The sequence below is a fragment of the Dromaius novaehollandiae genome, chromosome 22 (genome assembly GCF_036370855.1).
Source record: "Dromaius novaehollandiae isolate bDroNov1 chromosome 22, bDroNov1.hap1, whole genome shotgun sequence".
Taxonomy (NCBI): domain Eukaryota; kingdom Metazoa; phylum Chordata; class Aves; order Casuariiformes; family Dromaiidae; genus Dromaius; species Dromaius novaehollandiae.
Window position 1 is genome coordinate 10,231,074 of NC_088119.1, and position 25,913 is coordinate 10,256,986.

Here is a 25,913-nt window from a genome sequence, read left to right on the forward strand (position 1 = left end):
TCCTGGCCCTGCTGGGCTCAGCTCACACCCAAGGGGGTGAGAGAGGGCAGGACCCACTTACCTGCGAGGTGAAAGCCCTAAACCCGCCTGGCCGCTGGCCGAGGACAGGGCAGGTGGGAGACAGGGCCCGAGCTAACCCTGCTTTCGCGCCGTGGTACCGCGTCCCACCCCCGCCTCGAGGGAGGCACACGAAGGAGGGCCACGTTCTCCTCTCTCCTTTATTCAGCACCAGGCCGTCGGGTTTATACACAGTATAGAATAAATAGGGCGCCCCACCCTCGGCTCGGCATGCAGGCTCTGCGCCAGGGGAGCGGCGCCGCGGGTGCCGCCGGCCCCCCGCACCGGCACTCCCCTGGCGCGGCCACGCTCCCCCCGGGCTCGGCTGCCCCGTGGCGAAGGGCAGAGTCATGACAGGCAGAAAGCGAGAGCCAAGCGCAGGAGCCTGAGAAAGGGGAGGAGGGGGAAGCTCGCGGCCGTTAAATAACCCTCTTGGCTCTGGGGACAGAGCCAAGCAGGGGTTCCCATGCCCAGAGCGGGCAGCCAGTCCCCGCTGCCTTCGCACCAGTTTAAACAGTGACAGGAGGGACTTTAATCATTAACGAACCATGCCAAAGTTTACAGAAAGTGGTTTTCCTCTGCTTTAACCTCCTGGGAAGTCTGAACCTGCAAAGTCCCCTGCGTACGCTGGGCTTGGCTCCCGCGCTGGGCAGCACGTTCACGGGCCCCACGGCACGGGAGGCACCGAGGGTTCGTGGCACTGCCCCAGAACCGCAGCGGGTAGGGGAGGAAAGCCCTTCCCCGCGCCACCCTGCCCTGCTGGGCCCTCGGAGGAGCCCGAGCCCGGAGAGAGGCAAGGGGACGGCGAAGGCAGGCGGGGAAGCGCTCGCCCTGCCTCGGGGAAGCTGGGCGGTACCACGGTTACACCCTTCAGCGGGCCGGGACCGACGGGGACGGCACAGCCACGCGGCCACCTCAGCTGCCCCCGGCGCGTCGAGCAGCCTGGATCCGGAGTCCGCAAGAGCCGGGATCTCGGCTGCGCGGCCTGAGGGGCCGGGCCGGCACGCTCCCCCCGGGGCTATCGCGGCAGGGCTGGCCCGGCCGCGCCGGGCGGTGGCCTTCCCAGGGTCTCCTCACGCGCCTGCGCTCCCCCGACGTCCCCGGCCGCGCAGGGAGCCAACGGGGGCAGAGCGGAGCGAAGCACGGGGGTGCCGAGGGGGCACGGGCCGGCCGGCGGGCGCCGGGAGACCCCGGCTCAGCACGGGGACGCAGCCGGGGCTACAGGATGACGCACGGCGGGCGGCTGTTGGTGATTTTCTCGAGCGGCTCCCCATTCCTCGCTCTGCGAATCGCTTCGATCAGCTGAGGAGACAGAGGGGAAGGGGTGGCGCTGAGCAGCCGGCCTCGAGCAGCAGCTCGCAGGGCGACATGCCGGTCTCCGGCACTCAAACGCGACAAGGGTGAAGGTGAGACAGCACCCTGGGCCCGGAGCGCTAACAGCGGGGCTGAAGGGACGGGAGAAGAGCTCCAGGAACCTGGCCCGCTTCCCCTGTGCGAGTGGCAGCTGCCGGGGGAGGCAGGTGGGATCAGAGCGTGGTGGGACCACGAGGCTTCCTCACCCTCCGAGCTCTGCAGAACTCACGGGTGATGAAACGGAGACACCGAGGGAAAAAACGGTCACCGGAGACCTCGCTGCAAAAACAAGCCTCCCTCTAGGGCCCGTCGAACACGGCTGACGCAAGGACCTCGCTGGGCCCGGTACTTACATCCTTCTCGTAGGGAAAGCCTCCGTTCTCCAGCTTGGAGAAGACCAGCTGCCCGTTGATTTCAATCTCAAAGGCACCTTAAAAACACGCAGAGCCAAGCTTAAGCCGTGCCGCTGCCCTGCGCCATGCTGTTAAACCCCAGAGCAGTTCCACAATCGTTCCTGTGGTGGCAACGAGCATCTGAGAGGCAGAAACACGGTGGCTGGGTCCAGGTTATCCCCAGACCCGCCAGAACATTCCCCGTGCGGCACGACTGGGCCAGCAGGCACACAGAGATGTGATGGCTTCTGCCCTGCTCCTGGCAGACCCCCAGGCTCCCGAAAGCCTCTGCATCCCCCGAGACGCTGGTGAGGGGCAGCAACAGCCCCCGTGATGTGCAGCTATCACACATGCAATGCACAAACCACCCCAGGAGCCTCGACGCAGAGCCCAAAATCACAGACTCACCTCCACCATAAGCTTTAAACCCACTCAGCCCCTCCACCCGCCCCGCACGTTACTGGGGAACAGGGCTGAGAGACCGCAGTCTAGGACAGGGCCAGGCCAGGGCTGCCCCGACGGCAGCGGTGGACAAACAGGCAGCGCGGTGGGGCCAGCGCGGGGCCTTACCTGTGCCGCCAAGTCGGGACTCGATCTCGATGTCGGGGTACTCCTCCTTCACGGCGCTCGCCAGCTCCTGGTACGTGGGCTCGAACCCGCAGGGCTCGCTGGGCACCGGGGGAGAAGCCGGTCAGCAACGGGGGCAGGGGGGTGGGGGGCCAGGGGCCCCCGACAGCCCCCCTCACCCCACCACCCCCAGCCCCACAGCCCCCTTCCAGCCCCCCAGCGCTGCCGCCACCTCACACTCCCTCCACACCCCTCTGCCCCCCCGCCGCGCTCCCCCACCCCCTCAGCCCCGCGCGGCCCCCCCTCCTGCCCCAACCCCCCAACCCCGGCTACCTGCCCCCCTCCGGCTCCTCCGCACCCTCCAACCCCCCGAAAAGCCCCGCAGCCCCCTGCGTCCCCCTCCCCGCCCAGCTCCCCCAAATCACCCGGTTCCCGCCGCCCCCGGGAGGCCCCGCCGCCGGCCCCAGCCCCGGGGGAAGGCGGCCGCGGGCCCGGGCCGGACGCAGGGCAGGGCCCGGCACTCACCAGTACTCCACCACGATGCGGACCCGGCGCTCGGGCTCAGACCCGGCCGCCGCCGCCGCCGCCGCCGCCGCCTCGTCCCCAGCCCCGGCGCTCATCGCCGCCCGCTGCCGGCTGCCGCGCGGTTCCGGGTGCCGCTCACGTGAGCGCGGCGCTTCCGGCCCCGCTGCCCCGCCCCCTCGTCTGCTCGGCGCCCGCCGCGCCCGCCCTCTGCCGGCGGGAGGAGCGCGCAGCAGCGGCGCCGCTGCCCCGCACCGACGGGGGCCCCGCGGGAGCCCCGCGACGCCCGTGGGAGCTGCACAGCGCCCATGGGAGACCTGCACACCCGTGGGAGCCCCACAGCACCCGTGGGAGACCTACACACCCATGGGAGCCCCACAGCACCCGTGGGAGCCCTGTACACCCATGGGAGCCCCATAGCACCTGTGGGAGCCCCACAGCACTCATGGGGGCCCCTTCCACCCGTGGGAGCCCCACAGCACCCATGAGAGCCCCATAGCACCTATGGGAGCTCTACAGTACCCATGGGAGACCTATAGAACATGTTGGGGGCCTATGGCCCCATGGGAACCCTATAGCACCACAGGAGCCCCACAGCACCCATGGAGACCCCCACAGCCCCCATGGGGACCTTACGGGGCCCCCACGGCCCTGGTGGGACCCCCAGAGGCAGCCCCACACCTCCACCCATGGACCCTCCCCAATGGGCCCCCCACATCCCTGGCCTCCCCGCTCCGTGGCACCCCACACGCCATGGGGCCTGCCCCAGCCCCGGCCTGCCCCCAGGACCCACATGCCCCCCCCTCCGGCCAGCCCAGCACCCCGGGGGGGCCCGGATGTGTGGGTCCCCACCTCGGCTTCCCGGGGGCCCTGCCGGCCCTGGGGGCCGCCCCAGGGCATTGTGGGAAACTCCCCATCGCCAGGCAGGCAGCGAGGCCATGGGGCCGGGGCAGGCGGGCGGGGGCCCGGGTGCGGCGCCCCACGGCAGGCGCCCCACGGCGCGGCGGCCGGGCGGTGATGTCAGGCGGGGGCGGGAGCTGGCGCAGGTAGATAAAGGCTGGGGAAAACAGGAATCCCCGGCGCGGCGGCAGTGGCGGCGGGACGGCAATGCCTGCAGGTAGGAGCCAGGCTGGGGCCCCGACGCCCAGGACGCTGGGGCCCCGCTCCACCGGCCTGCCCTCCCCAGCCCTCCTTGCTCCCCACTCTTCCTCCTCCTCCTCCTCCTCCTCTCCCGCCAGGCTTGGCCTCACCACTGCCCTGCCCCGGCGCCTTGACGCCCCTGGCCCCGTCACCCCTGTGGTCCCGGACCCCCGGCGTGGGGCCTCACCGGCCCCTGGACCCTTCCCCATAGCCCCACAGCCTGGTCCCCTGCCCCATAACCCCATGGCCTGGTCCCCTGCCCCATAGTCCTAACAGCCCTGGTCTCCTGCCCCATAACCATGGTGCCCTTGGTCCCCTGCCCCATATCCCCATGGCCTGCTCCCCTGCCCCATGGCCCTGGTGGCCCTGGTCCCCTGCCCCATAAACCTGATGGCCCCTGGGCCGTCATCAACCTGATAACCCCATGGCTTGGTCCCCCACCCCATAGCTCTGATGGCCTGGACCTCTGCCCCATAGCCCTGGACCCCTGCCCCATAGCCACGCCCACCCCAGGACACCCTGTTTACCCCCCACCGTTGCCACCGTCGCAGCCAGGGGTGCTGAGCCGCGGGGCCAGGGCCGGCATTGCAGTGGCCTGAGGCCACGGTGAGGGGCTGGCGGGTCGGCAGCTGGACTGTGCCGCTCCCTGCGGGGTCCCCCGGCCCCCCGGCACGGCCAGGGCACCCCCGGCGCCACGGGGCCGGTGCTCGCTGCTACCCCGGCCGCGGCGTCCCCAGCGCGGCCCTGCCGCGGGCAGAGTGCGGGCAGCAGCCCGGGCCGCGCCGGTGGCCGTGGACTTGGACCCTGCGCTCGCCCGGCCGCGGGGCCCGCGGGAGGCGGGGGCACCGGGCTGCCGCGGGCGTGAATGATTAAACCGGCGGCCGGGCTGGCGGTGCCCGGGCAGGGGCCGGAGGGACCCACGGCACGGGACGGGACGGGATGGCACAGGGGGCCCATGCACGCCCGGCACCGCGGCCCGGCAGTGGCTGGGTGCCGACGTCTGCGCCTGCACCCGCTGCTGGAAATCGTCTCCCCGGTTTTGGGCCAAAACGATGAGAATGTCGGGACGGAGCCGCGTGGCCCCAGCAGCCAGCCCAGGCAGGGGACGCGTGGGTGGCCGGCACCGGGTGCAAGCGGCCGGCACAGCAGGCACCCGCGGGCGAGGGTGCTGCCGTGGCACGGTGCAGCGCGGCACGGCACGGTGCAGCATGGCACGGTGCAGCGCGGCACGGCACACCGCGGGAGGTCTGCGCCCCGCGGGGCTGGCACGGTGGCCCAGCCAGCTCGGGGCCGTTCCCACGGCGGGCGGGCGGGCGCCGGCTCCTCGCCCCCAGCCCCGCGGCGCTGCCGGCCCCGGCCCGGATGCCAGCGCGGTGAGGTGGAGCTGGGAGCGGCCGCCAGAACTGGTTTGGCCAGACGCGAGGAGGTGTCTGGGCCGGGCTCCGAGACGCTCCGCTTCCTCCTCCCGCCGCTGCCCGCCTGGCATGGCTCCGCTCAGCCTGGCACGGCTCCGCTCGGCACGGCTCAGCTCTGCCTGGCACCGCTCAGCTCGGCTCAGCCCGGCATGGCTCCGCTCAGCCCCGCTCAGCTTAGCACTGCTCCACTCTGCTTGGCCCAACTTGGCTTGGTTCGGCTCCGCTCAGCTCAGCCTGGCTCAGCTCCACCTGGCACCGCGCTGCTCGGCTCAGCCTGGCACGGCTCTGGTCAGCCTGGCACAGCTTGGCTCAGCTCGGTTCAGCTTGGCTCAGCTCAGCCCAGTTCAGCTTTGCCCAGTTTGGCTCAGCCTCGGCCCAGCGCAGCTTGGCTCAGCCCAGCACGGCTCAGCTCAGCCCAGTGCTGCTCGGCTTAGCTCGGTCTGGCTCCGCGCTGCTCAGCCTTGCTTGGCCCAGCTCAATTTAGCTCAGCCCAGTTCAGCTTGGCTCAGCCTGGCTCAGCTCAGCTCGGCCTGGTTCAGCTCAGCCGGCCCAGTTTGGCTTGGCTCACCATGGCCTTCCTGCAAAGCCCAGCGCCGGAGCTGGGGGTGCCGGGGCTCTTGGTGGCGATTTGGGGGGATTCGTCCTGGGGGGCTGCGGTTGGCTGCCGCTGCCAGGAAGCAGTTCCCGGGGTGGGGCGATGCGTGGGCGGGTCAGGGATTCTCTGGCGTCTCGTATGAGGTTGTGCTCGCAGCAGGGCACATGCTCCCCGTCTCCCCAGCTGCCTCTTCCCGGAAACACGTGGGTGTTTGAGGCTGATTTGGGCCCTGAAGTGATCAGGGCTGGGGCAGGAGGGACAGCGGGAGACCCAGCGGAAATGCCACCACCCCGGGGCACAGCAGGAGGCCTGGCCTGGCTCTCGATGGCACTCGTGAGCTGTGACAGGGGATGGCGGCCGGACATGTCCCCCTGGCCAGCATCCCAAGGGCCGACGTGCAGAGCTGGCTGGTGTCCCGCTGCTGGTGACGCCTTGCCAGGGTCCCATGGGACCTGCCACGCTCCATTCCCAGCACCCTGATCCAGACCGGGGTTTCCTGGAGACCCAGCCAGGTGCCTTTGCTTTCACCCAGGCACCTGGGCACAGGGCACCTGCAGCCCGCAAGAGCCGGACTGGATTCCTGCAGCACGGGGGGGAGCGGGCTCCCCGGGGCCAGGCCCACTCCTGCCACGAGCTGGCTGGGTCTCAGCTTGGCTGGGGAGAGCCTGGCGGGATGTGCTGGGTGAGGGAGGGGGGCTGTCTCCTTGCCCCTCTGCTCCCCCACTCGCTACCGGGGGGCTGGTCCCCGGGGACGGTGAGAGGCGTCGGAGGCGTCGGAGGTGGCAGGCTGAGCATCTGTTTCGGACCGAGCCCAGCAACCTGCCGTGAACGCAGGGCAGGGCCCCACGGACACCCCCAGCCTCAGCCCTCCTGCGACACCCCCGGCCTGCCCGGCTCGGGGCCGGGGACACTGGCCCACGGGGGCTGGTAGCACCCCGGGTGCCCGTCGCAGCCGGGCAGGAGCGAGCCGCGGGGGCAGGAGGTGCCATGCTGAGTCACCCCGCCACGCGCTGACTCACCGCTTGTCTGGGCGCAGGGAAACACTGCCCAGGCGGTGCCAGGGGTGGGCTGCCCCGGGCAGCGGTGGGGCCGGCGCGGGGGCCGGCGGGGTGCATGGCCCACGCAGCGCAGTGGCCGGGTCCCCGGGGTGCCGCGTGCCTCCGTGCTCGCAGCCCCAAACCCCGGCGCCTGCTCCCCGCGAGCTGGCACGAGGAGCCCGGCGTCCGGGCGCAGCGTTCGGCTGCAGGACCCCCCTCTCTCTGCCCCCAGATGATGCCATGGACGGGGGGGCTCAGCCGAGCGGCCCCCCGGAGCCCCCCGGGGACGGTGGCGCGGAGCAGGAGGGGGCTGCCAGCCCGCCCCACGGGCACGGCCTCGGCCCCGGCGAGCGGGACGCGGGCGAGGGGCCGCCCGCCGCCGACGTCAAGCGCTCCCAGCCCCTCTTCATCCACGCCGGCAGGTGGGTGGGGGGTCCCGGACGCCTGGGTCCACCCGGGGGGGTTGGGGGGGGTTTAGCAGGTGGAGGGGGCAGAAGTGGGGTGGGGGGCCGGGGGCCACGGCAGCCCGGCGCGCTCAGCCGCTCTGTGCCCGCAGCCGGAGGCCGGAGGAGCTGCGCGCCTCGTCGCTGCCCTGCATCCCCAACCCCTTCCCCGAGCTCTGCAGCCCCTCCAACTCGCCCATCCTCAGCAGCCCCCCCGCTGGGCAGGGGCCCCCCCGCGATGGCGCCTCCCACGTGAGTCTCCCGGGCACCCCGCAGACGGGGGGGGGGGAGGTGGCTGCGTCCCCTGGGGACACCTGGGTCCCCTCCTGGCTGTGGCTTGGGGGAGGCGGGGCTGGGGCTGAGGCCTGACGCACTCATCACAGGGGGTCCCAGGGCTTGCCGTGGCGGGGATGGACCATGGGGGGGTCGTGGGGGGGGGGCTGGGCCCCCCACAGTGCCGCTGCCCCCGGGCACATCCCTGCTCCCGTTTCCATCCCCTGGAAAGGGTGGGAAATGGGGAAGGGTGGGAAATGGGGAAGGGTGGGGGGGCCCCAGGCGTCCGGGGCGGGCGAAACCCTCCAGGTGCCCCCCACGCCGGGGACCCCCCCGCTCCGCCGTGCCCGGCGCGTGCCGCAGGTGGTGAAGGTGTTCGGCGAGGACGGCGCGTGCCGATCGCTGGCGGCGGCGGCGGCCACCACGGCGCGGCAGCTCTGCGAGACGCTGGCGCAGCGGGCGCAGGCGCTGCACGACCACAGCTGGGCCCTGGTGGAGCTGCACCAGCACCTGGCGCTGGGTGAGCCGGCGGGGCGGTGGGGCGCGGGGCGGGGGGGCCGGGCCCCACTGTGCCCCACGGCCGGGCCCCCCCGCCGCCGCCGCCGCTGAGCCCCGCGTCCCGCAGAGCGGTGCCTGGAGGACCACGAGTCGGTGGTGGAGGTGCAGGGCGCCTGGCCCCCGGGCGCCGACAGCCGCTTCGTCTTCCGCAAGAACTTCGCCAAGTACGAGCTCTTCAAGAGCAACGGGGTAAGCGGCCGCGGGAGCAGACGCCACCGGCACCCGGGCGCCCCACGGGGACCAGGATGATCCACAGGGATCCGGACACCCCACAAGAACCAGGATGACCCATGGGGACCTGGACACCCCGTGGGCACCTGGGCACCCCACGGGGACCAGGATGATCCATGGGGACCAGGATGATCCATGGGCACCTGGACACCCCACAGGGATCCGGACACCCCACGGGGACCAGGATGACCCATGGGGACCAAGACACCCCATCGGCACCCGGGCACCCCACGGGGACCAGGATGCTCCATGGGGACCAGGATGACCCATGGGGACCTGGACACCCCGTGGGCACCTGGGCACCCCACGGGGACCAGGATGCTCCACAGGGACCAGGATGACCCATGGGGACCTGGACACCCCGTGGGCACCTGGGCACCCCACGGGGACCAGGATGCCCCACGGGAACCAGGATGATCCATGGGCACCTGGACACCCCACGGGGACCAGGATGCTCCATGGGGACCAGGATGACCCATGGGGACCAAGACACCCCATGGGCACCCGGGCACCCCATGGGGACCAGGATGCTCCACAGGGACCAGGATGATCCATGGGCACCTGGACACCCTGCAGGGACCAGGATGCTCCATGGGGACCAGGATGATCCGTGGGGACCTGGACGTCCCATCGGCACCCGGGCACCCCATGGGGACCAGGATGCCCCACGGGGACCAGGATGACCCATGGGCACCTGGACACCCCACTGGCACCCCACGGGGACCAGGATGCTCCACAGGGATCCAGTCACACCACAAGAACCAGGATGACCCATGGGCACCTGGACACCCCACGGGCACCCGGGCACCCCATGGGGACCAGGATGCCCCACGGGAACCAGGATGACCTGGACACCCCATGGGCACCTGGGCATCCAAGGGGAGCTGGATAACCGATGGGGCCCGGGATGCCCCACGGAGACCTGGGTGCCCCATGAGGACCTGGACAACCCATGGGGACCTTGATGCCCCGTGGGAGCTAGGACACCCCATAGGGACCAGGACGCCCCATGGGGACCTGGACAACCCCCAGGCACCTGGGCATCCCAGGGTGCCCCACAGGGACGTGGGCACCCCAGGGGGACCCCAAATCCCCCGTCCGTCTCCACTGACGCCCCTGCCCTCCCCCCCCCCAGCAGTCCCTCTTCCCCGAGGTGATGGTGTCCGGCTGCCTGGAGGCGAACAAGAGCATGGCACACTCGGAGCTCATCCAGGTACGGGGCCGCCGAGCCGCGGGACCCCGCCGAGCCGCGGGACACCGCCGGCCACACCGTCACCCCTCGTCCCCCCCCCCAGAACTTCCTCAACTCCGGGAGCTGCCCCGAGGTCCAGGGCTTCCTGCACCTGCGGGAGGCCGGCCGCAAGGTCTGGAAGCGCTTCTACTTCTCCCTGCGCCGCTCGGGGCTCTACTACTCCACCAAGGGCACCTCCAAGGTGGGGCGCGAGGCGGTGGGCTGGGCCCCCCCCGGGGCTGCGAGACGTCCCGGCCCCCGTCTGACGCCCCCCCGGCCCCCAGGACCCCTGGCACCTGCAGTATTTCGCCGACCTCACCGAGTCCAACATCTACTACGTGACGCAGGGCAAGAAGCACTACGGGACGCCCACCGAGTTCGGCTTCTGCATCAAGGTGGGGAGGGCGCTGCCCGCTGCAGACCCCCCCGGGGCTCCTCCTGCCCGTCGGAGCGCGCTGGGGGGCACAGGGAGCACCCGGACGCCTGGGCCCCCTTCCCGAGTCTGGGACTCGGCGCTGGCACTCCTGGGTTTTGCCCCAGCTCTGCCGGGGGGGGGTCTCGGCCCTGGGTCCCCCCAAGCAGGGGGACGGGGACCCCGTCCGGGGCTGCCCCGTGACGGTGCCTCTCCCGGCAGCCCTGCAAGGTGCGGAGCGGCACGAAGGGCCTGAAGCTGCTGTGCAGCGATGACGAGCAGAGCCGGGCGTGCTGGATGGCGGCTTTCCGCCTCTTCAAGGTGAGCTGGATGCGGTCCCTGTCCCCAAGGGGTGCTGGATGGAGGTCCCTGTCCTTGTCCCCATGGAGGGACGCTGGGCGGACGTCCCCATCCCCATGGAAGGATGCTGGGCAGATGTCCCCATCCCCATGGAGGGACGCTGGGCAATGTCCCCATCCCCATGGAAGGACGCTGGGCAGATGTCCCCATCCCCATGGAGGGACGCTGGGCGGATGTCCCCATCCCCATGGAGGGATGCTGGGCGGATGTCCCCATCCCCGTGCTGGACAAAGGTCCCCATCCCTGTTTTGGAGGGATGCTGGATGGATGCCCCATCCCCGAGGGATGCTGGGCAGATGTCCCTGTCCCCGTGCCGGGCACACACCCCCACGGGGACACCCCCGCTCACAGCACTCTCCCCCCCCAGTACGGCATGCAGCTCTACCGCAACTACCAGCAGGCGCAGGCCCGGCTCAGCCAGCCCCCCTGGATCGGCCCCACACCCCTGGTGAGTGCCCAGCCCCCCAGGTGCCCCCCACGGGGGCTCCCGGCCCCCCGGCTGCCCCATGCGGGGGCTCCCGGCCCCCCCGCCGCCGCCCCAGCTCTCGCCGCCCCCCCGCAGCGGAGCGTGTCGGACAACGCGCTGGTGGCCATGGACTTCTCGGGGTGCACGGGCCGGGTGCTCGAGAACCCCGGCGAGGCGCTGACGGCCGCCCTGGAGGAGGCACAGGCCTGGAGGGTGAGTGCGGGCGCCGGGGGGCATCGGGGGACCCCCCCCCGGCCACGTGCCCCCCGCTGACGCCCCCGCCTTGCTTTGCGCGGCCAGAAGAAGACGACGCACCGGTACAGCCTGCCCGCGGCCTGCCAGAGCTCCCCGCTCAGCGCCGGTGAGCAGCCCGGCCCCGGCTCCCCTCCCGCAGCCCGGCACAGGGGGGACGCAGCCCCGGCGGCTGCGGGACACGGGCCGAGGCCCCCCCCGCGTAAAGCTCATCTCCCCGCAGCCATCCACCGCACCCAGCCCTGGTTCCACGGGCGCCTCTCCCGCGAGGACACTCAGCGGCTCATCGGCCGGCAGGGCCTGGTGGATGGGTACGAGCCCGGGGGGCTACGGGGCCCTGGGGCTGGCGGGGGGATGCGGGACCCCCGGGGGATGTGGGACCCCCAGGACATACAGGACCCCTGGGGGAATACGGGGCCCTGGGGCTCACAGGGGGATACGGGACCCCCGTGGGGATATGGGACTCTTGGGGGATACGGGACCCCCAGGACATACAGGACCCCCAGGGGATATGGGACCCCCAGGACATAGGGGACCCTGGGGGGATACAGGACCCCCGGCGGGGGGCTCGGCAGGCGCCCAGGGCTGGGGGCGCGCGGTGACACCGCTCCGGGACTCGCAGCGTCTTCCTGGTGCGGGAGAGCCAGCGCAACCCCAAGGGCTTCGTGCTGTCCCTGTGCCACCTGCAGAAGGTCAAGCACTATCTCATCCTGCCGGTGAGTGGCCGCGGCCGGGGGGGGGGACCGGGGGGGCCGGGGGGACCGGGGGGGGCCGCGGCCTGACGCCGCCGTCCCCGCAGAGCGAGGAGGAGGGCCGGCTCTACTTCACCATGGACGACGGGCAGACCCGCTTCGCCGACCTCATCCAGCTGGTGGAGTTTCACCAGATCAACCGGGGCATCCTGCCCTGCAAGCTGCGGCACTACTGCACCTGCGTGGCCCTCTGAGCCCGGCCGGCACCGCCGGCACCGCACGGTCCTGCGCGGCACGGCATGCACGGTCCTGCACGGCATGCACGGTCCTGCACGGCGTGCGCAGCATGGCATCGTCCTGCGTGGCATGGCCAGTACCGCACGGTCCTGCACGGCATGCACGGTCCTGCACAGCGTGCACAGCATGGCATTGTCCTGCGTGGCATGGCCAGTACCACACGGTCCTGCACGGCACGGCATGGCACGGTCCTGCACGGTGTGCCCAGCACGGCACGGTCCTGCACGGCACGGCATGGCATGGCCAGCATGGCACGGTCCTGCACAGCATGGCTGGGCACAGTCCTGCACGGCACGGCCTGGCGTGGTCCTGCACGGTCCTGCACAGCATGACCGGGCACAGCCGGCACAGCCTGGCACAGCCGTCGCGGCACAGCCGTCGCGGGCTGGCACAGCCCTGCCCGGCGCGGCCCCTCGGGGGTGGCTCCGGAGGAGCCGGCACAGGGCTGAGGGAGGGAGCCCCCGGGCCACCCGGACCCCCCCCAGCGCGAGGCAGCCACCACGTCCCTTCCCACGTGCCGGCCCTGCCGTGGGGCCGGGGCCCCCGGTGCCCCCCACACTCCTGCACTTTCCACCCAGGGCCCGCGGTGACGGCCCCCACACTCCTCACCCAGCACTGGGGGGGCCCAGCCCCACGGATGGGGTCCTGGGGGGACCCAGCCCTGGCCCCGGCTTGGCGGAGGGCGAGGGGCACCCGCCACCGCGTCCCCTCCCCATCCCGTGCGTCCCCGCGAGGCCGGTCGAACTGTGACATGTTTTATACAAGTGACAATAAAGGTTATTTTTCCAGAGCTCCCGGTTTCGCGCTGTCCTAAGCGAAGCCGGGGAAAAGCCGGACCGAGACCCCCAACGGCGCCCGGACGCCTGGGCTCCCCCGGCGCCAGGCCCGAGCGAGACCCCCGGCTCTGCCTGGCTTCGCTCCGGCCTCAGTTTCCCCCAGTTCCCCCCCCCCCGAGCCGGGGGGCACGTGGCAGCGTCCCCGTGTCCCCACCGCGTCCCCGCACAAAGGCCCCTCTGTGCACCCCGCGCCGCTGCCACCGCCGCCCCGGGCACCACGTGCGGCTCAGCCCCGTGGCAGCCGGCAAATCCCGGGGGATTAGCGGGGGGGGGATTACGGGCCGCGGCCGGGGGCATTAAAGCCGCGGGGCCAGGAGGGACGCGGGGACACGGCTGGCCGCGCCATGGCTCCCAAGACGGTGCTGATCACCGGCTGCTCCTCCGGCATCGGCCTGGCGCTGGCCGTGAAGCTGGCGCGGGACAAGCAGCAGCGCTTCCAGGGTGAGCGGGGCCGGGGTGAGACGCGGCGCGGTGCAGCACGGCACGGCACGGTGCAGCACGATGCAGCACGGCGCGGCACGGCACGGCACGGTGCAGCACGGCACAGCACGGTGCAGCACGGCACGGCACGGTGCAGCACAATGCACCACGGTGCAGCACGGCACGGCACGGTGCAGCACGGCGCAGCACGGTGCAGCACGGCACGGCACGGTGCAGCACAATGCACCACGGTGCAGCACGGCGCGGCACGGCACGGCACGGCCGCGGGGCTGAGCCGCCTCTCGCCCGCAGTCGTTGCCACCATGCGGGACGTGGGCAAGCGCGAGGCGCTGGAGGCGGCGGCGGGGCCGGCGCTGGGGCACACGCTGGCCGTGAAGCAGCTGGACGTGGGCGACGAGCGCTCCATCCGCGCCTGCGTCGACAGCCTCCCCGGGCGCCGCGTGGACGTGCTGGGTGAGCGCCCCGCTCCTCCTATCCATCCCGTCCCATCGCATCCCACCGCATCCCGTTCCATCCCGTTCCATCCCGTCCCACCGCGCAGTCAGCAACGCCGGCGTGGGCATGATCGGCCCCGTCGAGTGCCAGAGCCTGGCCGACATGCAGCGCCTCATGGACACCAACTTCTTCGGCCTCGTCCGCCTGGTCAAGGAGGTGCTGCCCGACATGAAGCGGCGCCGCGGCGGCCACATCGTGGTCATCAGCAGCATCATGGGGCTGCAGGGTACGGCGGTGTCCCCCCCCCCCCCCCCCGGCTCCGTGCCTCGGTTTCCCCGGCGCTGCTCGGGGCTGGCCCTGCTGCTTCACCGCCCCCCCCCCCGCCCAGGCATCGTCTTCAACGACGTCTACGCGGCCTCCAAGTTCGCCGTGGAGGGTTTCTGCGAGAGCCTGGTGGTCCAAGCCCTGCGGTTCAACATCGCGTGAGTCCCGCGGCCCCGGCGCCCCCCCCGGCTCCCGGACGCCAGGGCCCCATCGTGTTCCCCCCCCCGCCCCGGCAGGATCAGCCTGGTGGAGCCGGGGCCGGTGACGACGGCGTTCGAGGCGAAGGTCTACGAGGAGGCCGAGCGCGCCGACTACTCGCGGACGGACCCCGAGACGGCCGACATCTTCGCCAAGCTCTACCTGCGCAGCAGCCGCGACGTCTTCGCCAGCCTGGGCCAGAGCCCCGAGGAGGTGGCCGAGGTGCGGGGCCCCCCCGGGCCCAGCCCCGCCGCAGCCCCCCCGGCCCCCCCGCCCTGTTCAGCCCCAACGAGGGGCGCAATTAGCCCCAATGAGGGGTGCAAGTGCCCAGCTGCACCTGGCTGCGGGTCCCCTCCCCTCCCCGCTCCCTCCTTCCTCTCGGCGCTCCCAAACTCCGCTGAGCCCTGCCCGGGCCGGGAATGGGGCTGGGAATGGGATGGGGATGGGAGAGGAGACTGGGATGGAATGGGGATGGAGAAGGGGACAGGGATGGGGACTGGGATGGGATGGGGACTGGGATGGAGAAGGGGTTGGAGGGACAAGGAAAGGGATGGGGACTGGGATGGGGATGAGGGATGGAGATTGGGATGGGACGGGGATGGGGGACGGGGATGCGGACAAGGCCAGAGACAAGGATGGCAAAGGGGACGGGGGGGGACAGGGTCAGGGATGGGGCTGGGAATGGGGACAGGGATGGAGAAGGGACTGGAGGGCTGGGGACAGGGCTGGGAGCTGGGAATGGGGCTGAGGCTGGAGGCTGGGACGGGATGGGGATGGGGATGGGGATGGGGAAGGGGATGGGGAAGGGGATGAGGATGGGCACAGGGAGGGAGATGGGGATGGGGATGGGGAAGGGGATGGGGAAGGGGATGAGGATGGGGATGGGCACAGGGATGGGGATGGGGATGGGGATGGGGATGAGGATGGGGATGAGGATGGGGATGAGGAAGGGGATGGGGAAGGGGATGGGGATGGGCACAGGGAGGGAGATGGGGATGGGGATGGGGAAGGGGATGGGGATGGGGATGGGGATGAGGATGAGGATGAGGATGGCGACGGCAATGGGGATGGAGCCGGGATGGGGCTCGGGCTTGGGACGGAGACGGGGGCGGTGACGGCCCCGCTGGCAGCACACGCTGCGGGTGATCGAGGCGCCCCAGCCGCCCTTCCGGCACCAGACCAACGCGGCGTACACGCCGATGGCGGCCCTGAAGCACGCCGACCCCAGCGGCACCCTCCTCACCGACGCCTTCTACCAGCTGCTGTTCAAGCGCGACGCGGTGCTGCGGCTCGGCCTGCGCGCCATCCGCCTGCTCCGCTGGAAGGCCCGCAAGCTGCGCCAGGGCGCCCGGCTGCTCGGCTTCGCCTAGCGCCGCCGGACGCCTGGGCCCCCGCAGCCCCGCGGCGGGGGGGGGCAGCGGGGGGAGGCCGGGGCCCGGGGAGGCCGGGGCGGGAGCGGGCGCTCGGAGGCGCCCGGCGTGGGGCGAGCGGGGCCGGGACCCGCGCGGGGTTTCGCTTCCTGCTCCCGGCCCCAAATAGCGGCGGCGGCGGCCGTATTAAAATCGGGAGCGGTATTTTTAACCAGCCCCGGGTGAAGAGGTGCAGCGGCTTCCTCCGAGAGTGCAGCGGCCGTGACGGGGCTGGGAAGCGCTGGCAGCTGCCCCCGCCGGCCCCCCGGTCCCCGGGGATGCCCCCCCCCGTGTGCCTCCACGTCCCCTGCAGGTCCCCACGTCCCCTGCACCGTGGCACGCAGTGGCCCCCCCGGCTGCAGCGGTGGCGGTGGCCTCCTCACCCCTGGCCTCAGCTCTGGGGTGGGCGACATGCCGGGGGGCCGGGGGGGGGCCGGGGGGATGCAGCCCCCCAGCACTGAGCCCCACGGCAGCGGGCGGGAAGGGGGGCGGCAGGGCAGGTGCGAGGGGGCAGCGCCGGCGCGGGGGCAGGGTGCAAAGGGTGCGCGGCGGGTTCAGAGGGTGCACAGCGGGTGCGGGGAGGGCGCTGGGTGCTGGGACGGATGCACGGTGGGTGCAGAGGGGTGCAGGGCGCGGGGACCGGCGCGGGATGGGTGCAGAGGGCACGGTGGGCAGGGGGATGGCTGCGGGGGGAAGGCGGGTGCTGCCCGCATGGCGAGCGCTGGGTGTAGGGAGAGCGGCAGGATGCGGGGGAGGCGGGTGCGGGGGGGTGCTGGGTGCAGGGACAGCTGCAGGGTGGTGCATGGGGGCACCGGGAGCGGGGATCCACGCAGGGTGCTGCAGCGCTGGGTGCAGGGCCTGGAGCAGGGTGCAGGGTGGGTGCAGGACGCACGGCGAGCGCTAAGCGCAGGGTGCTGGGTGCAAGGACGAGTGCAGGGTACCAGCCGGCTGCAGGGTGCAGGGTGGGGGCAGGATGCAGGGTGGGTGCTCAGTGCAGGGACTGACGCAGGGTGCAGGGATCAACGGGTGCAGGGGGCTGGGTGCAGGGACGGGCTGCAGGATGCACGGTGGGTGCTCGGTGCCAGGTGCAGGATGCAGGTGGCTGGGTGCAGGGATGGGTGCAGGATGCAGGGTGGGTGCAGGATGCAGGATGCCGGGTGCAGGGTGCAGGGACGGGTGCAGGATGCCGGGTGGGTGCAGGATGCAGGATGCCGGGTGCCGGCACGGCTGCAGGACGCTCGGTGGTGCCCGCAGCAGGGCCCGTGGCGCGGCGGCGTGGCCGGGGGTCCGGCACCGCCCGGGGCTGCCCCGTGCAGCACGTGGGGCCGTGCCCGCCGCCGCCGCCGGCCTCGCGGGCCTCGCGTGGGCGCCTGGCGTGACTGAACCCGGGAGATGATATAAGAGAGAGAAACCGCAGGGAGGCCCGGGATGATTCAGCGCCCGGCGCCGTTTCTCAGAAGCCTTCCTGGCTCCCGGCACCCTTCCCGGGGCGGCGGCGCCGGAGCAGGGGGAGCCGGGGGGGCTGCGGGGCCGCACCGCCGGGCACCGGCCGCCGCGCACGTGGCTCCGGGCAGGAGGAATTTTCTTGCACAATTTCCCCCCCCCTCGCACGAGGCGGTGACAAGTGGGGACAACGGCCCCCGTGGCCATGGCAACGGCGCGGCACCTGCGGACGCAGCGCGCAGGGGTGACATCAAAGCGGCGGCGGCGCAGACGCAGCCTCCCCCCGCTGCGGTTTCTGCCGATTTGACTAACTTTCTCCGCTCCGGGGGGCAGGCGAGGGGGCGGCGGGCCCGGGGAGCCGCCGGCGAAGGGGGGGTCCCTGACGCCAGCCGGCCCCCCGCACGGGGCCACCGCCACGGGAAAGGGGTCCCGGGAGGGGTGAAGCCCCCCGGGACACCCCCAGCCCCACAGGGGCAGCGGCAAAGCAGAGCCGGGGGGATGCACCGGGCCGGGGGTGTCGGGCAGCCCTGCAGCCCCCGGGGGTCCTGCGGGAGCCTCGGCTCCGCGAACGCCCCGTCCCTCCTGCGCCGGCCACGGGAACGGGCCCCGCGGCAGCACCGGGGGCAAGCGGAGAGGCCAAGCGGCCCGGGCCGGCTGCAGGACTCCTGGGCCCCCACCTGCGGGGCTCCAGCTGGGCCACGGACATCGTCCCAGGCTGAAAAGCACCACTGCACGGCTGAGCAGCAGCGTCCCTGGCCAAGGTCGTTTCTGGCCGAGGAGCATCACTGCACGGCCCGGGAGCACCGTCTCCAGCCCGGGAGCCTTGTCTCTGGCCGAGGAGCATCATCCCTGGCCAAGGAGCATCATCTCCGGCTGAGGAGCGTCGTCCCCGGCCGCTGGATCCCTCCCTGCCGCAGCGCAGCCGGGCGCCGGGGCGGAGGCTCTGCCCCCGGGGCCGAAGGTGCCGGCTGGCGCCAGCAGCAGGTTCCTCTAAAAACAATTCTCTGCAGGGACTTTCCTTTTGCCGGCGAGGCCGCGCGTGACGCGGCAGCCGGCTCCGCACTCTCGCTCCCCGGAGGGTTTCGCTAGCTGCCCAGGTGCGCGGCTCGCTGCTATGCAAATGGGAGGCCAGATATAACCCTGCCCGCGGGGAGGGCTCGCTGGCGCGGCCGGGCCCCGCTCCCCGGGGTGCTCGCTTCCGCGCGGCCAAGCGGGGCGCGGGGGGCACCAGGCATGACGCGAACCCGCTGCCCCCGCGGCAGCCTGCGAGCCCAGGCCTCGAGCCACGTCGCCGGTGTCTGTCCCGGCTTTGCAAGCTGCGTTGCCCACGGGGCCGTGCCGGGGCACCGTGCCCGGGGCGGGGCCATGCTGTGCCTCGAGTGGCCGCACTGCCGTCCCCACGTAGGCGATGGCCCCCAGATGGCTCCGCTTTGGGTCCCCCAGGCCACGCTTGGGAAGCCACGGGGGGAGGCGAAGGAGGCCGGGCTGGAGGGGCCGGGGTTCCCTTGGCGGGGGGTTGCCTGGGGCTCGGGAGCCCCCCCGGGACCAGCCCTGCTCCCCGCCACCACCGTCCCGCGGCTCAGCCCACGCGGAGGGCGAGCGGCAGCCGAGCGCCAGGACCACCCCGGGGGGACGGCGCGCAGGAGCGTGACTCAGTCACCGGCTGGAGAAGTGGGACGAGATGGAGGTGGCGGCGGTGACTCACATCTCCCTCACCTGCTTCTTGCGCTGAAGACGAGCGGCTCCATCCCGGCCCCGCCGCTCTTCGGCCCGAGACGCTCGGCCGACGCCGCACATTCGGTGGGATTTTTCATGCCTATAAAGCGTGTTTCAGCGCGGCAGGGGAAGCGAGTTCCCCTGTGCTCTAGCACAATTACAGGAGATAAGGATCTCTCATTGCACCAACCGAACGCGTGTACAAGCCCGATGCTCGAAGGGTTTCTGCTTCCAAGCCTGAGCGCTAACTCCCTGCGGCGCCAAGGCCAAGGGGGAGCGGGCTGCAGCGCTCGCCCCCCGGCCGCTCCGCACCCTCCCTCGGCACCGCGGGCTGGAAACACCTCCCAGCGCTGGAAGCGGAAACACAGGAAAGCGTTTAAAACTCCACCAAGTTTCACAGCAAGGGGAAAAATAATTTTGGCTCCTTGTCTTTTGTTGAGAGGCTAGGAAGGAAGTGAAGGTAAAAAATAAATAAAAAAGAGGATCTACTTTCTTTTTTTCTTTCTTTGTTTTCAGCATGTCCAGTTTAGTGTGGTAGAAGGTGTCAGGAGAGCATGAAATAAGTGCAAGCGACATCAGCCTGTTAAAGCAAGTGCTGGAGGAGGAGAGCAGAGCCGATGGCTGCCACCTGAAACGGAGGGCAGGGCACGGAGCGGGGAGCCTGGGGCAGGCTGCACCTCGCGCCAGAGCAGAGGCCCAGGGCAGCACACACAAACCCCTGCCGACAACCCACCTGCCCCGGGCGGGTTACGGGGCACCAGCCGTTCCTACAGGCCTTGCCTGAGGAGCAGCAAGCGGCCATGCCGGTCCTCCCGGGTGGACCCGAGGAGCAGGCGCCTGTTCCCCTCCTGAACGCCAGCGCTGCTCTCCCCGAGCGCCTGCGGCCGCGGCGAGAGAGGACAACCCGCATGCCCCTAAGAGCGCAGTGTCGTTTGAACGTGCCAGGCATCACCCACAGACACCGGGGATCCCAGCTGCAAACGCAGCCACCAGCATTTTCCACCGCTGCGTCTCAGCGCCCAGCCCGGCCCCCACCAGCTCGCGCTTCAGGGCTCCTCGCTCCTCTGCGCCTCTGCCAAGGCCTGGTTTCGCTATTACTGCTCTCAGCAACACCAAGCCGGAAAGGATGGCGCTTAACGCTGCGCTGCAACGAGCAAGCGCCGCGGTCTGACCTCGCTGCCTCCCGACACGGCTGCGCAGAATCCCAGGGAATCCAGCGGGAATCACCTCTGCCTTTTCCGGAGCAAACACGAGCTGCCACCCTCCCTTGAACGCATACCCCGAGCTGGCAGCGGAGACGAGGAGGGCACCTACGGCCCCCAGCTCGAAGGGGGACACGTTTCTTTGGACCGTATCATTCATCTATTAACTAAAGCTGAAGACCGATACCATTTTTCAGCAGTTAGAAGAGACTCCATTATCTTAAATCTCAGAGTGTATCAGCACTACACTAAGAAACTGCTTGATGTTGTGCTAACCACAGCCATCGTGATCAGCTCGGCAGCTCTGAGCACAATCAACAGCTACATGCTGGTCACAGGTCTCATCACATCTTTTTGATTTACAGAGCTAAAAAGTGATAGATTCAAGCCTAATAAAAGAGCAGCTCCCAACCCCTGGAATTCAGGGGCTTCTCTGAACTTGTTTCTACTAAACAAACAGAACTTGCCCTTCACTTCCTAGATCTGAGCATTATTAGCATCTGTGTTTATAGCTTTAAGGAACAAGCTTCGGCCTTGCAAGAGCAGTGAAGCACAGTACATCAATACAGCAGCTGAGATTCCTTTAACAATTATGTGCATGAAAGAATTTACTGAAATTCAAAGAATTTCAATAAGGATTCCAAAGGAATTTCAAAGGAAACAAATTTCAATAAGCTTTTAAACACAAAGGACTCGTTTCTTAATGGTAAAACCCAGTCTCCTAAGCGTCATCTGTGTTGCACAGTCTGGATACAATTCATCAGTAAATAAATAAATGAAGTGAAACAGAAGAAACAGGTGGCTAGAGTGCATTTAAGAAAAAGATCTAAGCAGAAATTTGTTCCATACCGAAAATCAACTGAACCAGAGGCAGAATAAATCAGGCCAACAACAATTAGCAACGCGCTTCGTTTTCCTTTTTCCCCGATCAGACGATTTGCAAAACCCTTCGTCCGGGCCCTCGGACCTCGCGGGCCTGGCGTGCCCCAGACCGCGCACGGTGCACGTTAGACGAAGGCGGGCCCCCTGCCTCCCCCCCCAGCGCCGCCGGGGTTCGGTCCCGGAGGAAGGCTGCTGGCCCCCGAGGAGCGCTGCGGCCTCCAGCCTGCTCCCCCGGCCTCAAAGGGAGGCGAGTGCTGCCAGCGTGAAAGAGGCTGGTCCCGGCCCACGAGATCCCAGTGCCGGGGGCTGGCAAGTCCGACCCTCCACCCCCGCTCCCGAGACAGAATTAAGACAGTCCTTGGCCCCGGTTTGGTAGCTGCTGGCACACACTCGTGAAATGTTTTGTGAGCATTACACAGCAGATAAACAGCACTCATAAAAACACATTGTTTTAATAAACGACTGGGTTGAGATTCAACAACATGCGATTATTCAACAGCAGAGCTGCAACAACGTTATCACTCATTAACTGCAGACAGTACAAGGAACTGCTTTTGGTTCAGCATGTCTTGAAAACATTACCCTGCCCGAGTCGCGGTGGGAAAATGGTGCCTTCTAGGGCAGATGCTGTGAAAACCTCTGCCTTTCCTTTCAAAAACCTGGCAGTATTGCTCATGTTGAACTTTTCGGAGGCTCAGTGGTTGATTGCTCACCTTATCTGGAAAGCAATGGTAGGTGGCTGAAGCCCTGCCTGGCGGTAAGTGAAGAGTGGGAGAGTAAGCTCTGAAGAGTATTTTCAAGGATTCGGTAGCGGTGTGAGAAAGAAACTGGTGGTGTTGCACAACACAGATTCAGCAATCTGAGGAGCTTCCTGTGCAAACGACAAAGTTACGTTTTACTATGTGCAATCTTATTCATTTCTGTTGAACCATGAGGAGCATTTTCACCAGTCACGACGCATATAACTCGGTTGCTTTCCCCATGAAAATGCAACCCTCTTCAGCATTAGACATGGAATTATTTAACAATTTACACTAAATGAAACAGGAAACTGGCTTAAGCCACTCCAAGTCTAGACTTTTGCCCAAAAGGCAGTCCTCAGATGGCTGGTTAAACCATTTGTGAAACTGCGACCTCAGAAGTCACTCAAAAGAAGGGTTTTTTTGTCATGCTGCGACAATGGATATTTATTAGGGAGAAGAACAAACATCTGTCCTGCTAACTAATATGTGCCTTATCGTGAGAAAATGGCCACTGGAAAAGATCTTAAAGCTATTTTATAACTATGCACATAATATCGAACATGTTAGCAAAATATTTTTCCTTACTCCCCCCCAAAGATAAGCAGAATCTAGCACTTCTATGGTACTTTAGATATCAAAGCACTCTTGCAAACTAATTTATCCTTCTTCAGACATATTCCTATCAGAAAAAAATGAATGTAATTTCCTTTTTTCTACCTTAAAAATCAGGGAGAAAGAAAGTGTCTGGCCTAAGGTAAGAGAAAGAGCCCAGGTCTGCGGCAGAAATGGAACGCAGCATCCCTTGGCACCTCATTCAGCTCTCTACGCCCCAGCCTTGCTTCAAGGAAACAGATGAAACACCATGGATATTGGCCGGCGCAGTAACATTGAAAAAGTACAAAAGGAACGTTGATACCAAAATATACAATGGATGCAAAAAGTCCATCAGAATACATCTAACTCTACATTATAAAAAAAAACTTGTAAAGAATAAACATACACTCAGCAAACCTGTTATCAAATTCATATCTTCAGCACAGTGACTAATAATACAGCTGCAGAACAATGATTAGATTAAAAGAACTATTTTTAAAACCAGCTTCAAAGTAATTGTAAATACTCATTTTGCAAAACAGCACATTTCACTCAGAGGGATATCCCCGTGTAAAACCAGACAGCGTGATTGAACTGTCAGCTCCCACACATTCATACGTGAAGATTCTCACGGTATCTACTGCCAGGACACGGGGACTCCTGCTCCGAGTCCAACACACGCTCCACTCTGCCAGCAGGGACTTTGCCTTCCCGTTGCCCTTTTAGAGCTGAGCATGGACCAGATGGAACAACTGCAAGTTCTGCTGCTAGACTTGAGCAGGAGCAAGGCAGGGACACAAGTCACAGCACAGTCTCGTTCTCTTACTGAGCACCCACTAGAAAGAAGCACTTCCCATCAGCAAAAATCAGGATTTTCCCCAGGCTGCTGGGACAAGCCAACCAATGAGCTCACTGGATATTCCAAATGTATACAATTTAAAAACCCCAACCCCCAAATAAGTCTTATTTCTTATTTTGCTATTACTAAGATGTACGTGGGGAGTGACTTTAAAGAAAGTGAACAGAGAGGTAAGAAAAATGAAAGTGTGGTGGGACCACATGCTCTTTAAGGCTCAGGGGAAAACCATTAAAAATGAATTAATACTCCCTCCCCAAATACATGTTTTCTGTGTTTCAGTGATTAGCCATTTTAAGACCATAGGAATCGAAACAGCGAGAAAATGCTCTTCCTATGTACTTCTGACTATACATCTGCCCAACCAGACAAAATGGCAGTAGAGAATAAAACACTTCCGTGCAGAGTTAAAGCAAACACTATAAAAACAAATACACGTTAAAAATTAAAAAACATCTTAAGTTGCTATTAATTTTCACAAAAATAAAGTTCATATAAAATCTCTCTCTCTACTTCTGGTATTTATACAGTACCACTCACCACAGCAGCTAGGCACAGATGCTACAGAACAATGAATTACTTGTTAAAAAAAACCCCAAAACAAAAAACCAACAACAAAACCATCCCTCTGACATTGATCATTTAAAAACTGGCATAGAAAAATATTCAAGAAATTTCTTTATACTAATTAAAAACAAACAAACAACCCTCCCGCCAGTCTAAAACAAATCCTTTGATATCAGAAAATCAATCCTTTTATTTCAGTATTACTCTGTGCTCCCCTCGTGCTATATGTGAGGAGAATTCATATCGGTCATGGCTTCTGTACCCACACATGTTGCACTCGAAAGGATCACGGAATCCATGGCAGCCCATATGGATGGTGAACATCACATAATCCAGAAAGAGGACGCGGCAATGGTCACACCGGTAGACCCCGATAGCTTCCCCTTCCTTATTGATGACCTTAAAGGCATCACGTGGGCATATGGCAGGTGGCTTGATTATGTCATATGGCCTTGGGAAATCCTTCAAGGATTGGAGGCCGTTACGGGCCTGAGGGGGGATCATTTGGCTTTGATGGAAGGCATGATTCTGCCGTTCCTCATGGTTGCTGTCAGTGTCTGTGGAGTCTTGGCCACTGTTGTTTGGGGAAAGGCCTCTATCGGAAGACAAGCTTTTGTCTCTCAGGTGGGTATGGCTCTTTTCTGCATCTTGTGAGGTGCCGTTTGGCATTTCGGAGCGGGTCAGCGGTATGGGATACAAACTGCTTATGACAGGGACCATTTCAGAAGTGGGAGCTGGCGGTGTCTGCACAAGAGGGCGCAAGGCTTCGGCCCCAAGGTAGGTGATGGCATTATTTATGGCCTGGTCCATCATACGTCCTTGCATTATGTCACTTTCCTTTTCATACATGAAACTTGAATTATAATTAACATCAAAACTATGTCGTTTCTCACCTGCAAGAGAGCAAAGGTATTAAATTATCAGGTTGGTTAAAGAGTTATTTAAACTCTATGATGCCCTTCCAGTAGTCTGGTGGTAGTTTCTGGAAAGTAAAAAGGCATTAAATATTCTCTGTGGGAAAGAAGCCATTTATATAAAACAAGTAGACTTTTTTTAAAGCCCAAAACTGCTGGAAGCAAAAATCTAATAGATAAGGTAGTGGCGATACTTATTGGCCAAACCATCATTGATTTTTTTTTCTTATTCTGGGATCTAAGGCAAAGAATATCATCAAGAAAAGCTTCCATAGATTATTTCTCTCTTTTTTTCTAGAACAAGATGAATGATCATTAATGAAAAAACTTGTAAAAGAGCTAATCAAGCATTAACTAACAAACTCCATTTTAGGTACCCAGACTGCAACTTTGACTTCTTGAATCGCCTCCTGGAAAGCGTATCCCTCTTGAAAATGTGAAGACATGCGCTGGCTGACATTTGGTGCACTTTGCATTGCTTTATACATACCTCATAGTTTAGAGGGACATATCAAAGAAGAATCTAGGTAGGAGGAAGGTCCTTGAATACGTGGCTGCAGCCAGAGAAAAAAGTTTGTGCCTAGCCTTTTCCTTTTTATTGAAGATTCTATTTTCTGGCTACAGATCTTTTGTCCTTATTTTGCCCAGTTCCTCGCTCTCATATTTCATGTATATCTCTGTTTGATTTCAGAGTATAAAGCTGGAATTACATTGTGGAGAATTTTCCTCACTGTATTTTGTCAATTAAAAGTAACAACAAAATTATGCATATTCCCAGCCATGACATAATACAGCTTCCTCTGCACCAGGACTGCTTTCTTTGAATTTTACATAGATTTTCAGATAATCTAACATTGGCAAATATGTATATATGTGCAGAACATTTACGGTAACTTTATGGGGGCTAACAAAAGAGGAACAAAACATATTTCTGAGTGTGCCAGGACTGAATATTCTAGACTAGACAGTGGGAGGAGAGCTCAGAAACTGCACACCTGAAATTCTGCTCAAGTCTCTTCAAACGAGGTATAAGACAAGGAAGGGTAGTGTGGGTAGCACA

The 25,913-nt window shown here is 65.5% G+C and overlaps 4 protein-coding genes across 10 annotated transcripts in view; 2 read left to right on the forward strand and 2 right to left on the reverse strand.

Moving 5' to 3' along the window:
- Positions 1 to 200: 200 nt before the first annotated feature.
- Positions 201 to 3,064, reverse strand: MIEN1 (migration and invasion enhancer 1). Its single transcript, XM_064524716.1, has 4 exons — positions 2,895 to 3,064; positions 2,373 to 2,470; positions 1,764 to 1,840; positions 201 to 1,359 (listed from the first exon to the last, which is right to left on the reverse strand). Exons 1-4 carry the CDS (start codon positions 2,987 to 2,989, stop codon positions 1,276 to 1,278), a joined length of 354 nt encoding a protein of 117 aa, XP_064380786.1. The 5' UTR covers positions 2,990 to 3,064; the 3' UTR covers positions 201 to 1,275.
- An 869-nt stretch (positions 3,065 to 3,933) lies between these two features.
- GRB7 (growth factor receptor bound protein 7) lies at positions 3,934 to 13,083 on the forward strand. Of its 3 annotated transcripts, none has more exons than XM_064524713.1 (15): positions 3,934 to 4,008; positions 7,311 to 7,500; positions 7,635 to 7,773; positions 8,158 to 8,314; positions 8,420 to 8,541; positions 9,719 to 9,796; positions 9,879 to 10,016; positions 10,099 to 10,209; positions 10,449 to 10,547; positions 10,954 to 11,034; positions 11,149 to 11,265; positions 11,353 to 11,413; positions 11,528 to 11,615; positions 11,927 to 12,020; positions 12,104 to 13,083. In XM_064524713.1, exons 1-15 carry the CDS (start codon positions 3,999 to 4,001, stop codon positions 12,248 to 12,250), a joined length of 1,632 nt encoding a protein of 543 aa, XP_064380783.1. In that variant the 5' UTR covers positions 3,934 to 3,998; the 3' UTR covers positions 12,251 to 13,083. The 3 variants fall into 3 exon arrangements, with proteins under 3 accessions (XP_064380783.1, XP_064380785.1, XP_064380784.1); XM_064524715.1 differs by having other exon boundaries at positions 11,356 to 11,413; XM_064524714.1 differs by having other exon boundaries at positions 9,722 to 9,796.
- A 63-nt stretch (positions 13,084 to 13,146) lies between these two features.
- Positions 13,147 to 15,954, forward strand: LOC135330617 (retinol dehydrogenase 8-like). The gene is made up of 6 exons (XM_064524717.1): positions 13,147 to 13,570; positions 13,862 to 14,023; positions 14,112 to 14,291; positions 14,394 to 14,487; positions 14,566 to 14,749; positions 15,658 to 15,954. Exons 1-6 carry the CDS (start codon positions 13,474 to 13,476, stop codon positions 15,895 to 15,897), a joined length of 957 nt encoding a protein of 318 aa, XP_064380787.1. The 5' UTR covers positions 13,147 to 13,473; the 3' UTR covers positions 15,898 to 15,954.
- Positions 15,955 to 21,615: 5,661 nt separating this feature from the next.
- The window catches only part of IKZF3 (IKAROS family zinc finger 3), a 38,482-nt gene continuing 34,184 nt past the window's right edge, over positions 21,616 to 25,913 (reverse strand). For all 5 annotated transcript variants that reach the window (XM_026117852.2, XM_064524734.1, XM_064524733.1 and 2 more), the window contains one exon: positions 21,616 to 24,832. In XM_026117852.2, the coding sequence (XP_025973637.1) occupies positions 24,129 to 24,832 (704 nt within the window). In that variant the 3' untranslated portion in view covers positions 21,616 to 24,128. The remainder of the gene's footprint in view (positions 24,833 to 25,913) is intronic.